We start from the raw sequence: 16,456 nt of genomic DNA, 5'->3' as shown, positions 1-16,456 counted from the left end.
GTATTAACAGAATCATTCATATCAAGCTTAAAAAATAAAGAATCCCAGAATTCTATTTTAATAAACATTTATATTAAAAGAAATTTTTTAAAATAAAAGACTATAACCTCAATCATTCTTCTAAGAGTAGTCTCAGCATCTCCTCAAGAAACGAATCAATCCTTGTTGGCCAGCTGCCAGTATTCCTAAAACCATTCTCTCAAATATTCTAGATGGTCATGTGTGAGAAGCTACTAGTACTCTATTAAGCTAGGTCCTATGGAGATAAATAGTAAATTTAATGAGACCTCAGACATGTTCTTTTTTTAACCCCCAATGGAATGTGGAAAATTTTTTAAATGCAATATTAAATTCACATTTGCCAAAAGGAAAAGGTAAATAAAAGCACTCTGTGATGCCACTAACCTGGAGATTTTTATTGCAACTGGAATTTCAATACAGACAAAAATAGATTAATATCCTAAGTGAATGTTATTAATTACATATTATATTCTATCAATTATACTAACTATAAGCACACCACTTGGAAAAATTAAAGTTCCAGTGATATTCTGAACATTGTATTAGAAGAAAATCGAATTCTTATAAAACTATTATAACCACTTAAAATACTGTTAGTAAGGATTCTTAATACTTTTGAAACTCAGTAGATCTAACTTCTGCAGCTAAAAGGAATAAGAAAGACAATCACCATGATTTACCTAAAAGTACTGTAAAGTAAGACAACCATCTTTTCTTTTTCCTTTGTTTTTGTTTTTGTTTTTGTTTTTGTTTTAAGCATCTATATTACCACTACCACCATCACATTGGTGGAAATAATTACTCTGGTATGTGAAATACAGATTAAATAAATTCATTTCCTGTTTCAGGCATTGTAGTAGGGACTTTACATATAGCATTCCTAATTAATCTTCACAATGGTCCTAAATAGATTACTACTCTATTTCATATAAAAGAAAATTTAGGCTTACAAAGATTTATGAAACTTGTACTCAAATCCAAGTAGATAGTAAGTTAAAGATTGAAAAATTAAAACTTAAGTTTAGCTCCAAAGCCTGTGTTCTTTCCACCATAACATTTTACTGACATTATTAAATGTATTTGTTTTCCAATACAATTTTCCTTCTGCTTTAAAATATAGGCAATAAGCTAAAGCCACTAATTATATTACTTCTTTACAAAAAATATACCATTACTTACTAGAAAGCCAATTATTAAATAAAATTTAAGTCCTGTAATTTAATACAAAATTATTAGTGATCCAGTCATTTTAAAAGCCTTTAATTTCAAGGAGTATATAATCACAATGTCTAGGAAATACTTTTTTTTCTACCAGCTTATCTTGCTGGTAGAAATGAATGTCCACTCTAAGCAATTTGCCATTTCCTTCTTCTCTGCATTAAACATAAAATAGTTATTAAAATGATATGAGATTCTACAATCACATTTTAGTCATAATGATCACCAACATTTAAAAGTATCAGTGATGTTTTCCTACAGTGGTTCTTCAGTGCCTACACCTACACATTGTTTGCAAATCATGCAATAGTTTTAGTTACAATTCAATTACAGAATAGCAGATGGACAAAGGTAAAAAAGAATATGTACTTTTTGAACAGAAAGATAAGTGAATCAATAATAAAAGAAGTTGATAGTGGCACACAGGTTCAAAATGCCATGCACAAATACACATTATTCTGACTCAATAAGAGCGACTGAACCACTTGCAAGTTACCTTTTGTTAAGTTCCATTTATTTTAAAATTTTTTTGTGTTAGTGTTTTGTAGAAAAACTGTAAGAATCATGGATACAAAGAATACTTGCTAGTCCAATTCTAAAATAAAGAAGATGACAACTGTTCTTTACTTAAATTCAGTAAGATAAATTTTAAAAAAATATTTACTAGCCTCCAATAAACTGAAACATATAGGAATTCTATTCACGTAGCAGTTCTAGAAGCGTTTTTTCACCTCATTTCAAATAAGTACAATGATTCCTGATTTAGAATCATGCTCATTTTTTAAGCTTAAAGACAAATTAGTTAAAAATCTGTATCTAAATTTAGATAATAGATAAATAAAAATAACTACTTTGTGTATAAAATATATATTACATATGATGATCCCCCAAAATAGTAAACCTAAAAACAATATTGAACAAACTCATTAAATTGAAAGGTTTTGGTTGAAAGCTTCTTCAAGATATATTCTCATCTTTTCTTACCTTTAACTGGTAAAAAAAAATATTTAAAATATAGCAGATTTAATATTTAATTTTGTTAGGCACAGTAACCTTTTTTAACCTTTCTTAGGGAACACTGACCCCTAAAGGTTCTACATTTAATTAAGTTTCAACAATTTTCTAAATTTAACTGGTATCCAGACCTCATTTTTACCTATATAATTGCAAGTACATATACTTAGTGCAGACATATTTACCTGCAAATAATATGTAAACTATTTGCAAAGGATTGTTATATGGTTTAAAACAACTAGACCATGTTTCTGCTAATAAAAATCACCAACATTAACTTAAGAAATGATCGGGACTTTATAACAGTATTCCAAATAATTATTCATATGAGATTTATTTATGATGTTGATGTCTTTTTTCTTACACAGTTAAGTATATAAGAAGTAAGTACAAAAAAGGGCTAAACAACAAATAATATAATAACTCATTCTTTCAGAGGGTTGACTTTACTAAGTATAAACTCCTTTGATTATGACATTTCATTTTTTTTTCTTTTTTTTTTTTTTTTTTCCAAAAGAGAGCTCTTAAATAGAAGTTTTCAAAAAAAGACAAAACATCACTTACTTCTTAAGAGGCCTGAAGATGGTAACACATTTATTGCTGGTAACATATGTTTATTCACACACACATTGTTTCTATCAACTTACAAACTACATCAATTCAGGGTTGTTTTTTAACTACTTAAAGAAACTTGCAGGCTAGGTGCAGTTGTTTTCGTTGTTTTTGCCTGTCATTCCAGTGCTTTCGGAGCCTGAGGCAGGAGAACTGCTGGAGGCCAAGAGTTTGGGACCAGCCTGGACAACACAGTGAGACCCCCCACCTCTACAAAACAATGTTTAAAAAAAATTAGCTAGGTGCAGTGACTCATGCCTGTAGTCTAAGCTACTCAGGAGGCTGAGGAAGGAGGATTGCTTGAGCACAGGAATTTGAGGTTACAGTGAGCCATGATCATGCCACCGCATTCCAGAAAGGATGACAGAGTGAGACTCTGTCTTTAAAAGAAAAAAAAAAAACTTGGGTACATTTTGTAGATGTCGTCACCCACCCTATCTACCAACCTCAGCTTCCACTTTCCAAAATGTCTATAATGACAAAAACAAAAACATAAATGTCATATCTGTTACATTATCAATCTTACCAACTCTTTGACTTGAAATATTTCAGCAGTGTTTCTACAATAAAGCTAGGAAAAGAATGGCCACTTCAGCACTCTTTATAATGAAATCTGTAAGATGACATAAAGGCATATCTGTGTAATACAAGTTTTAATTAACTTAATTTCTTTTAAAATTAGTAAAATTAAACTAAATAAAATACTCAAAGGAACAAACTAGGAACATTTATATAAGATAGAACTTTGAAGCAATTTGTAATTTAAGATAAATTCCATGAACCCTGCCATCAGGGAGATGATGATGTGAGATTTTGCTGTAAACATATCTGTTATCACAAGACTCAAAAGTTAAAATACTTATGTTTAATTTTATTTCCTAATAATGTTTATTTATTTATTTATTTGAGATAGAGTCTCCCTCTGTTACCCAGGCTGGAATGTGATGCCATGATCTCAGCTCACTACAACCTCCGCCACCAGGATTCAAGTGATTCTCCTGCCTCAGTCTTCTGAGGAGCTAGGATTACAGGTGTGAGCCACCACACCAGTTAATATTTGTATTTTTAGTAGAGACAGGATTTTGCCATGTTGGTCAGGCTGGTCTTGAACTCCTGACTTCAAGTGACCTGCCTGCCTCAGCCTCCCAAAGTGCTGGGATTACAGGGATGAGCTACTGAGCCTGAACTATCTCCTGATAATGTTTAATAACAGGTCATTATAAAAAGGAATGTCTTATTCTATTTCCAATGTCAACAAGATGCATGTAAAAATGCAGATTTTCTTAATGCTCTCTCAGTCATGTCTGCTGTAGTCTGTGCCTACTGTAAACTGTCTATGTATCTATATTTTCAACCACAGAACTTCTTTTCATAAGTGTCCTAGAGCTTCATCAGCTCCTTCCTTGACATGTTTCCTGATAATTGTACATTTATAAGTAGTACTTCTTCCACAGTCTCTATCTCTTTAGATATATTAAAAATAACCCCTTTGACTCCTTAAAGATCATTTGGTCTCTAATTTGAACATGACTTTTATGGCAATATGATGTGTGAATGAGAAACACAACAGATGCACCATTATTAGCTTCTTTTTTCTTATATTGTACACAAATTGAGTAAAATGCTTTTTGAGCTCTTTAAAAGAAGAATATCTGCTTGCTTACTTGAATAAATGAATAAACACAGCTATAACAAATTAGTACCTAATTTCATACCAATACATTCATATCATAACTTGAAAATAGAGAGCACACCAAATTGTCACACAGTGTATGCACTATTAACTTTGCATAGAAAACCTTTAACTATATTACCCAGCTATTATGTATTATTGCTTTATATAGAATTAAATGTTATCTGGATTCTAAACTCATAATAAGCATCCCAGAGTTACAAATAAAAAGGGAAATTACTAATGGTGGGCACAAACAGAAAGAAAATTTGTAACAGTTTAAAAATGAAAAACAAAATGCAGAAATCAGAAAAAGGTACTCAGATCTTTCTATACCTTAAATGAATGTACAGTTGTTAACTTATTCAGTAAAATGATTAGAGAATGATCCTCAAAAATGGACTTTAACCTTCTAAAAATGATAAAAATGTGGTTAGAATATGTTGAACAAGGGCGCTGTTAGAAGGGGAACCAAGAGATGCATACAGTGTTTTAGTAAGAATCCTATTTTTTAAATTATAATATGAGAAATTTTAAAAAGATGTACATAAAGTTTTAAGCTTTCAAATATATGTAGTATCATATTCAGAAAGAATCATTTCTCAAGGATTCCAAATTTTCAACATTTTACTTAAATCTCTCTTGTCCCCTCCCCTATGTGTGCTGCTCTTATCTGTCTGTCCATCCATCCATCCATCCATTCACCCATCCAACCATCCACCCATCTATCCATCCATTCATCCATCCATCCATCTGTTTTCCAATGGACCATCTCTCACTCTCTCTGTCTTCAGGCTGTCTTTCAAATTGTATCTGTCTCTAACTGTTCTTTGCCTCTCAGGCTGTGTCCCTCCACATGTGTATATCTATGAATATTTTCTTCTCTGTCTCATATATGTGTCTTAGTCTATTTTTCTGTGTACGTATCTTCTGATCTGTGTATTTCTCCTCTGTCTCCATGTATATATGTATCTCTCTCATTCTCTCTACTCTCTCTCCTTACTTTATGTGTGTCTGTGCCTCTATGTGTTTCCCTCTTCAAGTATCTTCCTTCCTATGTCTCTTTCTCTAAGTATCTCTTTCTCTGTGTCTTTCTTTCTCTGAATGTGGCTCTGTTCATCTCTATCACAGTCAATCTCTCAGTCTCCTCTGTCTTTGTATGTACGCATGTTTCTCTTTCCCAACGCATCTGTTTGCTTCTCCCTCTCTCAATGTCTTTTCTGTGTCTCCTTTTCTGTGTGCATGTGTGTGTCCCTTCCTCTCTGTGTATGTCTCTTTCTCTGTGTGTCTTTCTTTGTATCTCTTTCATAATCCCTGGGTCTCTGTGTGTGTGTCTCCTGTGTGTGTGTGGGCACTGGTCTGCCTCTAATATATTGGTTAGAACAAACACACTTCATTCAGTGTCTTGAACTACCACAACACCTGGGGCTTGGTATTAATACCTTAAAAGTCCTTACCTTTTGACCAGTCCTCCATTTGTACTTCTTTTCTTGTTTGCTCTGGCAATGTCTCTGGTTTTTGCTCCAAGATTTGCTGCTAAAATAAAGCCAACTCTAGATAAATAAACTGAAAACAATATATCAGAACACACCTAACTTTACTTTTGTTTAACAGAGAATTTACAGGATAAATGCTTTTCTAAAACATTCATAATGGGACAATTAACTGAGAATTTCACCAGGTGAAATTAAATCTTTTTCTCAGAAAAAGGTTATTTTCTTAACACTTATATTTTAGTATATACAGTTCAGGTTAAGCTTTTTAGAGATTCATGCTGATTTGGGTAGACAACCATTTTATTTATTTAGCTGAAATCTTCTCCAACTACAATTTTAAGCATTTAAGAAAAATACATTTTTTATCTTGTCATAAATTTTATATCAAAAATTTCAAATTTACTGATTTGAATTTACTGTGTGTGTGTATATATATTCGTATACTTTTATAAATTTTACTTATAAAAGTAATTTAAGAATACTACTCTAATTTTAAAAAACATAAAAACCATCACTAACTTGTGGAATTACTGATATTCTTCTCTCTTGTTTTCATAGGAAACATACTAAAACATTATGCAAGTTTTTTTTTATGCTTTTAAGAAGAATAAAATTAGATTTACCTCACAGATAGAACCCTGCGTTCTTTAAAAAGTCCTCAAATAAAGCTGTAGTAAGCTTCTCCTTTTCCAATTTTCTCTAAATATGTTGATTTGGAGTTGGCAATCTTTTTCTAAGTTTCTCATTTACTTTTGGATTAGCTGAAAATATAGGAAGTTATTAATATCAAAGAAATATGTTCCAGTCAATGAAGCCATTTCCCTACATATTGCCCAAAAAGGTTAATAATAATTGCAGTATTTTAATAAGAGATTCATATACCAAGACATGCAGAAAATACAGTCTTTAATAACCTCTGGAGTATTTTAAAACATGTCTTACAGGCCTTAATGTGCTTAGTAATATACTATTTAAAACCATAATTTTATCCCTCTGCAATATACAGTCACTATTCCTCATCATTTACCCAGCTAATGAATGCCAGCAATTAGTAAAATGTAATCCCATTGCACAATCATTTTAATGCTTTTAGCACTCAGAAAAGTAAACACCAAATTAATACTGCTCAAGCCATATCAGATCCTAGTTGGAAGCAAGCAATTATAGTTCAGCTCCTCAGGTGTAATTAAATGATTGGAATGATTTAGTTCCATAAATGCAAGTTAATTCATAAGCAAGCAACAAATATACTGGGAGTAATTACAAGAAACATTGACAGTCTAAGCAGGGCAAATTCTTTTATAAGGCTGATGTAGTAAAATGGTGCCCTCTCCTGGGCATTTAAGGGAATAGCTCAGAGCCAAACAAAAAAAATCACACAAAACCTCTTTTAGAAAGCCTCTAGACAAAATAACCAATATATCAATTTGATTCTATGACTTATACGAAAAATCTAAATTAATACTTATATTATGATAATTTATGGACACTTGGATAATTAATGATTTGTCCAATAAAGCTCTGAGTCCCAAAATACATCTCTTTTATATAGGCAATTCCTACACTTTTAATGAAATCAAATAACGCTTGTGACAGACTGCAAGTGAAACTTCTAGTACCCAGCGAGACTGCCAGTCAACACCTCTGTTCTCTCAATGGCAAAGCCTAACTTAACTGTTATGTATAATAACTAAACTATGCTTTTATATGTAGCAAAATATGCATAGAAAATCTAAAACAAAATATTCAATATTGCTGTGACTTTAAATAATGGTCTAAAATTATTTTTAAAATAAACTTCAATAATCAAAACAAAAACCTGAGTACTAGTGTAACTGTCATTATAAGCATATTTCAAAATGTAAAGCGTAACAAGTACTACACAAAAATGCATCCTATTTTAGGCCATTCCCAACATTTTACCTTCTTAGGCTAAAATTCAGGACAAATGTACTTGTATACTAATTACTCAAGTGGTCCTTAACTTTTCACACTAAATTTTCAGAAGCTTATTTATTATACTCTTAAGTTATGCTATAACCAATAAGACTGGGTTAAAAATATGTATTAGTAGCCTTAAACCCAAATAGTATCATCCCATTGCCTTTCTGTAGATTTGAACATGTTCTCTGATAAAATATTGCAATTAGCACAATAAATGTTTACTTCTTCAAAAAATGCAAATGGTCCTTGCAGAAGATAATGCTTAATACTACACCAGTATTTTTGGAGGAGAAAGCATTAAATTAATGCCTTTTAAATTTGCTTTTAAGTGCATTAAAATAATTACATTCTAAGTCATAACTGGCACAAACTATAAAAATAAAATAAATCAAAATATTAAAAAGTACTGTCACTAAGTTTAAAATGTACAGCACATTTGCTTTGCCCTTGATGTCACAGTCTTATTTTTCGATTCATATCTTGTACACTGTAAGTTAATTGCTTTTGGAAAGTACTTATTATTCATGTAAAAATTAATGTGCCAATGTGTTTAAATCCTCTTAAATGACCATTCATGCATCTTTCTTCTTTAAGTACCAATGAAATCTGTCAAAAGACATCAATGCAAAATGGTCTTTAAGGAAAGTTCTAATAGAGATTTTTTTTCTGCTAACACAAGATTTTCATATTCACCAACTTTACTTAAATTTCATTAATTTTTTAAGCTACTTTTAATAAATTCACCAAGTAAAATTTTTAGGCCCCATAGTCTGTCATTTGTGTTCCAGCTGACATTATGAATATTAATAACAGTGTTATCCTGATTAAATAGGCTTCATATGAAATCCCTGTGAATCCTATAGCTCAGACATCTCATTTTTCCAACTCTTTATGAATTTGGATTCAGACATTAAACTGGAAAAATCTTAAAAAACAGATTTAGTGGCACATTTGCATATTCTTCAGCAAAAATTAGACGTTTTAATGATTCAAACAATTAAAACATATCTACATATAACAGGAGTAGAAGATTTCTGTAAACATGCAACATATTTATACTTCTGTCCTTTTTAGGACAAAGGATTAAGACTAATAAAATACTAATTTCTGTCCTTATCTTAAAGATTTGATATCAAGAATTTGTTTTCAAATAGTATATATTCACATTAAAACTAGTGAGATGATTTTACAGTAGACAATTAGATAAATTGAGTTTCTTAATCCAAATGCTAACTTATTACATTACAGACAAAACATATAAAAATTGCTTTATCATTACTAATCTACACCAGGTTCAAGAAGAAAAGTAAAATCAATATTCAACTAAAGTTTGTTTATAAGTTATGCTGGAAAAAATTACCTGTTTGAAAAAAAAAATTCTACTATAACCAACAGAAAATATATGAGCAGCTATTAAAATATTCTCCATAATAAATTCCTAACCTTATTCTTCTAAGCTATTTTTAATTCTTAAAACTTTTCTGTATATAAAAAAGGAAGTGAGTCTTATCATATAAAAGAAAATAAATAATAATTAAGCAAATTGCATACCCTTCTCTCTCTCTAGGTACACAGAAATCTTAATATAGCTGATAAAGTTTCCTACATGCACTCATTAAAAAAAGTAGGTTGAAAAAATTTAAACAAACATCCCTATGCTCTCAAATGTGACTTGACTTTCCTATTTACTCAGCATTAAAACACTTCATGAAACAAAATTTGTTCTTTGACCAGTCTGAAATTTCTAATCTGCCTAAAAAATTGTAATTCTGACATTTACCCTTTAAAATTAAATAATGCCTTTTTGACATAGAAGCATTTTAAAATGGGATTTCATTCCCCAATGTAACAGTATTCAGGATTTTAAAAAACATTTTAAATAGGAGATGCTCTTCCTACCTTCCTCCACAAAAAAACACACTTTAGCAAAGGTTTTCAGCTGACTTTGGTTTATGCCATATTTTCATATTTCCTTAGCTTAATCACAAATTTGTGTAAACTGAATCTAAGTATCAAACTGGGGATCATTAACAGTACTTCATTTTATCCAACTGTAATTTTAGAAAAACTCTGAATTTTTTATTTCCTGGCTTGAGAAATGTTGATCATTGCTGCATTAAAATAATTTCATAAAAAGGAAAGCACGGTAGTTTAGAGAGCCAAATATTTTATCATACAACACAACATAATATAAACACATGTCCTACTATTGGAGTTTCATCTTATTATAAAAAAGACTCAAACATTTATAGCCCCTGACACATCGTCTCCCCAAAAGAATCTCTTTCACCCAGTGTGCCTACTCCTTGCCAAGCTCCAGATAACTCAAGTTCCTCAGAGCTACGAAAAGCAAGTAGTTCAGGGAGAAAGGATAAGCAATAACAGTGGCCCTGTCAGCTATACAAATTTTAAAGGCATAAATTTAAATTATTTCACCCCACAGTTCGACTACTAAAATTATTTACAAAATGTGTAAGATATATTTTTATATACAAACATATTCATTGAAGCAGTTTTTATTTGTAAGAACAAATACTCATGCTCCAGTCATCCTGGTCTTCTTTCCATTCTTTGAACACACCAAGCTTATTCTTGCCTCAAAGCTTTTATCTTGCTATTATACTTTATGCCTAGAATTCTGTCTCCTAGATCTCTAAGCCATTTCTCTCATTATGCAGGCCTTGCTCAAACTCATCTCTTCATAAAGGTTTTGCCTGGCCATCCTATCTAAAGTAGAAACTCTTCTCTCATCATATTATCTGCACTACTGCCTTTGTGAAACTGATTTGTTTAGATTTTATTTCATTGTTTTTGATATATCTCAGCAACTTACATGTAAACATGGCCCTTAATTTTCTTCTCCATCTCTGTATCCTTAGAAGAGTACCTGGACTTAGCAAACATTTGACACACAGGCAGGTAAATGGACAGGTCAAAGGACGTGACTAGCAGGAAACTAGAACTAACATAATGTTCATCAATAGAGAATTGGTATAAATAAAATGTGGTTCGACCATATGGCAAACCTATATGGTTTATACCACAAATAAAAGAGATCTATATATACTATGTGTATACTATGAACCAGACATTATCATAAGAGTTAGATATAAAATGGTGAATAAGACAAAAATATTTCCTATGCAAATATATCCTTGGTCAAAACAATACAAGCACAAAATATGGATAAATTAAAAACAGAAAATAATGTAAAATTATACTCATACATATATACATGCTTGAATAGGCACAGTATTTTTTTCTAGAAGTATACATAAGAAACTATTACCAGTGGTTAGTCTGAAGAAAGAGCCTAAGATTTAGGGTGGGGAGACAGAGAAAATGGGGGAAAGAAACATTTATATTTCATTTTATATTTATATGTTTGTAATTTAATTTTTTAATTGGGTGCATGTATTACTTCTAATTTAATAATTAGGTATTTATAAATAATTTAGAATTTAATAGGAAACCCTGAAGGACATTACATTAACACTGAGAGGCCCAAAATGAATAGAAAGTGATCTTCATGACACCCTTGAAACTTTGAAAAAATTATTATTGCCTAATTAATATTTTATAATTGTAAGGCTGGTTGCCTCACCGGGAGCTCAGACACACACACCCCCGCTTTTTTCCAAAAGCTCAGACAAGCTCGGACATGATCGGGCAAGCTCGGATATGATTGGGCAAGCTCGGACATGCTCGGGCATGCTCCCTTCTCCCCTTCTCGCACAGCCTGGCCTTCCCTTAAAGAGCCCAGTATGCAAACGAGGTCTTTTAACTCTAGCCAATAGCAGTTCTTGTAATTCTAACCAATAGCAGCCAAGTCTTTCTAGCCAATAGCAGCTGAGTCTTTCTGGCCAATAGCAGCCAAGTAATTCTAACCAATAGCAGCCAAGTCCTGTATGCAAACAAAGGCTTGTAACTCTACCCAATAGTAGTCCTGCTTTTTCCACACCCTGCTCTCCCACAACCAATCGAGCTCCTTCACTCCCTATAAAAACCCATGTCTGAGAGGAGTCCATGTGACTTCTCTGGCCCCTCCTGTTGGACCGCAGAACCTCACCCGGGAGCCTGAATAAACCCTTCGCATTGGATCTTCTTGTGCTGGCCTCAGTTTCTTCATTTTAAACTCGGCGAGAACAAACCGTACAATAATCATACTTTGTTATAACTGATTGACTGCTTGCTTGCTGACTTGTTTGCTTGGATTAACTAGACTAAAAAGTTCAAAATAAACTAATACATATGGCAAGACTTTCTTGGAATAGAGAAATTCAAAATATAGGAAAGAGTTTCTGAGAATTAAGCAAATGTTTCTAAAAACCACATTTCTTAGTTCAATTAGGGACTATTTACAATTGTCTCAGGATTCAGGAGTCTAAATTCAGGAGTCTAAAGGTTAAAAAAATTATAATGAAAATAAATTGTTTTATATTATTACATTTTATGTCTGTCACAAATAGTTCCCCTTTGTTTTTATGCTTTAGTGTTCAAAAAATGACCATCAAACGGCCAGGCGTGGTGGCTCACACCTGTAATCCCAGTACTCTGGGAGGCCAAAGTGGGTGGATCACAAGGTCAGGAGTTCAAGACCAGCCAGGCCAAGATGGTGAAACCCCGTCTCTACTAAAAATACAAAAATAACCTGGGTGTGGTGGTGTGCACCTGTAATCCCAGCTCCTTGGGAGGCTGAGGCAGGAGAATCACTTGAACCTGGGAGGCAGAGGTTGCAGTGAGCCGAGATCACATCATTGCACTCTAGCCCAGGCAACAGAGTGAAACTCTGTCTCAAAAAGAAAAAAAAAATGACCATCAAAAAAGACTAATTACTTCTTATCACTGAAGGTCAATGTAAGGTGTCCGCCCACCCCCCACTTCCCTGTGCCCATAATAGAGATGAGGTCTCACTATCTTGCCAGGCTGGTCTCAAACTTCTAAACTCAAGTGACCCTCTTCTCAACCTCACTAGGGCATGGGCTGGACAGATATTTGCAAGCTTTATTTTGGTGTGTCTGTGAGGTTGTTTCTGGATGAGATTAACATTTGAATCAGTGCACTGGGTAAAGTGGACTGACATCCGTAACGCAGGTGGGCCATTTAATCAGTTGAGGTCCTGAGTAGAACAAAAAGACTGACCTCTAGAAAGCAAGAGGGATCTCCTTGTGTCTTACTGCCTTCGGCTGGGACATCAGTCCTTTCCTGCCTTCAGACTATGAAATGTTCACTCTTGGCTCTCCAGGGTCGCCAGCTTTCCGACTGCAAATCTTGGGACTTGTTAGCCTCCACAATCACATAAGTCAATTCCTTATAATAAATCTGTGTGTGTGTATGTGTGTGTGTGTGTGTGTGTGTGTCTGTGTTACAATCACCTAGGTCAATTACTTATAATAAATCTGTAAGTGTGTGTATGTGTGACCTATTGGTAGTTTCTCTAGAAGCTAACCATAAAAGGACATCACATTAAGAGAAAATTCATACTTGGTGCTTCAAATAAATGGCTTCCACATTTTTAAAATTTGGAGGGTAAGACAATATACATTGTTGAATACTGCAGTAGTCTTTAGTGCCAGCTGCAAATGACACTTTAAGAATGAAATGGCACTGCCCTTATGTGATTGTGGAGGCTAACTGATAAAAAGCAAAAATCTAAAACAAGTATTATTTTCAGAGGGTAATCACATACCAGGATTTTCTAAAATATCCTGAAACGTTTTCCCCTAAGCCAAACTAAACTAAATCACTTAATCTAGTAAGGAACAGAAAATAAAAACAAAGTCAGGTTATAGAATAGTTTCTCCAGAGAACAAATAGCCTGTTTTCTTAAGATCCATTTGGGTGCCAAGTTCTGATGCAATGACACACTCCTTCATACAAAGGTTTACATTTCCATACAACCAACTGAAGTTCCTGGCAAATCAAAGGTGAAAACGTATTAGAGCAAGCTAAATTGATCTATAATGACAATTGTTATAAGCAGCCACTTGAAAGCAAACAAAAGAATAGCTATCAGAAAATGTCTTTCAAAAATAAAGTACAAATAATCATTTAGGTCTTTAATTCATTATATATTATAATGCTTACTAACAGATTTTCTCAAAATGAACAAAAGTCATTTCGCGATTTTCCAAAATTTCTGTAGTTTAACAAGAAATACTAACAAAGAAGACCTTGACAAACAGAGGCATATACATAAGAATAAATATATTCTAATAGCAAGTTATATTTTGAGTTTTAAACATGTAATGATAATTTCATAGTTGAGCCATAGTTGCATACCACACCCCAGCCTGGGCAACAGAGTAAGACCTGTCTCAAATAAACACCAAAAAATACAATATTTATCTATGCAATTTGCTAAAATTACTGTAGCTAATCATTCTCAAAGGACAGTGCTGCATGCAACCTATGTACTTCATTTTTAAAAATTGTAATATTTTTAAAAATTGTAAGCTTGCAGGTTATAGAATACAATTACTAGAAGCGAAGATTTTAAAGATAGTAAAATGAATTAGACTTATAGTTCCAATTTCTTGTTCATTATCAAGAATGTCATAGCCTTCTCTATTCATTTTTCTGAGAAACTACAAAAGCTCATTTAATTTCTTGAGTCATTCTCAATAAATGGTTTCATTAATGAAAAGCGTGTAGTAAGAATATGATCCCAAAACAAATGTTCCATAATGTGGGATAAAAATGCATTATAAGAAGCTGAACTATATATACAAATTTCCTTGAAGAAACAATTACTTTTATTCTTCCTGTAACTTAAAATTATAATTTCAACTATAAATTACATGTAAATATGTAAGTATTATATGTTTTTTTTACCACACTATAGTTTCTTAGAATCCAGAAATATATGTTCAACTACAAATATTTTTCCGAAGACGCATTTTTTTAAAAGCTATCTAAAAATGACAAATCAACTGAGCAAAAATAGTATCTATAAAATTAATACTAATACAGTTGCACAGTATTTGTCAAAGTATTAAGTAAATTAAGCAACGTATGCTACTTTTGAAAGACTTTCCAAAAGACACTGATGACTTTTCATTTTAAAAAGAATGAGAATATTACTTTTTTTGAGACTGGGTCTCATTCTGCTGCCCAGGTGCAGGGCAGTGATGTGATCTTGGCTCACTGCAACCTACAGCTCCCCAGCTCCTATCCTCAAGCAATCCTCCAGCGCTGGCCTCCTGAGTAGTTGGGACCACTGATGCGAGCCACCATACCCATCTAATTTTTATATTTTTTTTGTAGAGGTCAGGTTTCACTATGTTGCCCAGACTGGTCTTGAACTCCTAGGCTCAAGCGATCACTGCCCTCTGCCTCCCAAAGTGTTGGGATTACAGGTGTGAGTTACTACACCCAGCCAAGAATATTACTTCTTTTAAGAAAGTTCCATCCCTATGATGTGATGATTTATATGATATAATCATGATTACCACTTGCAAAATGGCTGTATGAGTAACCTGACATTTTATGTTGTTATTTCTATAAGAAAATCTTTTCTAAAATGCAAATAAAATGAAGGGAAACCAAAATCAGAATATTTATCTTGCCATAAGTATTAAAACTATTACAAAAACACAAATATCATATGCCTCCTGATGGAAGTATGTATCACTAAAAAGTATTATCCTAGGGTGAGAATGGGACATGGGGGAAAAGAGCAGGATTCACAGGACAGGTAGAATATGGGGATATATATGAAACAAGATTAACCAACACAAACTATGAAGGATAATTGTCAAACTTGGGTAATACATATATAGGCATTTGTGATTCTGTTTTGCTACTTTTGTGTATGTTTGCAATCATTTATAACACTTAAAACATATATTGCAAAATAAAAGAATATATAGCATTCACTTTCTTGTAAAATTCATTGAATAATTATTTCACAGAAGGGAGAAGATAGTGTGTGCCTGTAAGTCTCAGCTGCTTAGGAGGCCATGGAAGGAGGATCACTTGAGTCCAGGAGTTCAAAGTTATGACCATGCTATTGTACTCCAGCCTGTGTGACAGACTAAGGCACTCTAAGAGAAGAAAAAAAAATTCAAAATTTAAAAAACAAACAAGCTCAAAAGGAAGAAAGGGAAATGTTCACATGCCAAAACAAACCATAACAGTCAGTGAGTAGGACTTAAGCCAAGCAGTCCATGAGAATCTTGAGACCAAACTGGCTCAAGGGTTAGAGTTCAACTACAGATTCTCTCCTTCCTTAAATAGCAATCACATATCTCTAAGCCCCTGCACAGTGTCTTAACCAGACACAAATCACCCACCAAGTTGGGTGCAAAAGTTAACTACTTAAGATCAAAACTTTGAGGTGGCATGATCACTTAAGGCCAGAAGTTCAAGACCAGCCTGAGCAACATAAGACCCAGCTTCTACAAACAACAGCCATAAAACTTAAAAAAAAAAAAAAAAAAAAAAAGGTCCAAGCAGGGAGATGTTAGCAAATTAGTGG

General features: G+C 32.9%; 1 protein-coding gene across 10 annotated transcripts in view; it reads right to left on the bottom strand.

The window, feature by feature from the left end:
* The window catches only part of MIPOL1 (mirror-image polydactyly 1), a 365,075-nt gene that overhangs the window by 294,188 nt on the left and 54,431 nt on the right, over positions 1-16,456 (bottom strand). For 8 of the 10 annotated variants that reach the window (XM_064365793.1, XM_012469139.3, XM_012469173.3 and 5 more), the window contains exons 2-3: positions 6,657-6,794; positions 5,995-6,073 (exon numbers count right to left, since the gene is read on the bottom strand). In XM_064365793.1, coding sequence (XP_064221863.1) covers positions 5,995-6,013 — 19 coding nt within the window. In that variant the 5' untranslated portion in view covers positions 6,014-6,073; positions 6,657-6,794. Of the gene's footprint in view, positions 1-3,391; positions 3,479-5,994; positions 6,076-6,656; positions 6,795-16,456 lie in introns of those variants that run through there. The other 2 variants (XM_064365794.1, XM_064365797.1) reach the window with 2 other exon arrangements.

Source organism: Aotus nancymaae, unplaced genomic scaffold (genome assembly GCF_030222135.1).
Source record: "Aotus nancymaae isolate 86718 unplaced genomic scaffold, 86718_ANA_hifiasm-v0.15.2.pri h1tg000062l, whole genome shotgun sequence".
Lineage (NCBI taxonomy): Eukaryota > Metazoa > Chordata > Mammalia > Primates > Aotidae > Aotus > Aotus nancymaae.
The sequence above is the reverse complement of the archived record's forward strand: the minus strand, read 5'-3'. Positions and strand labels throughout refer to the sequence as shown.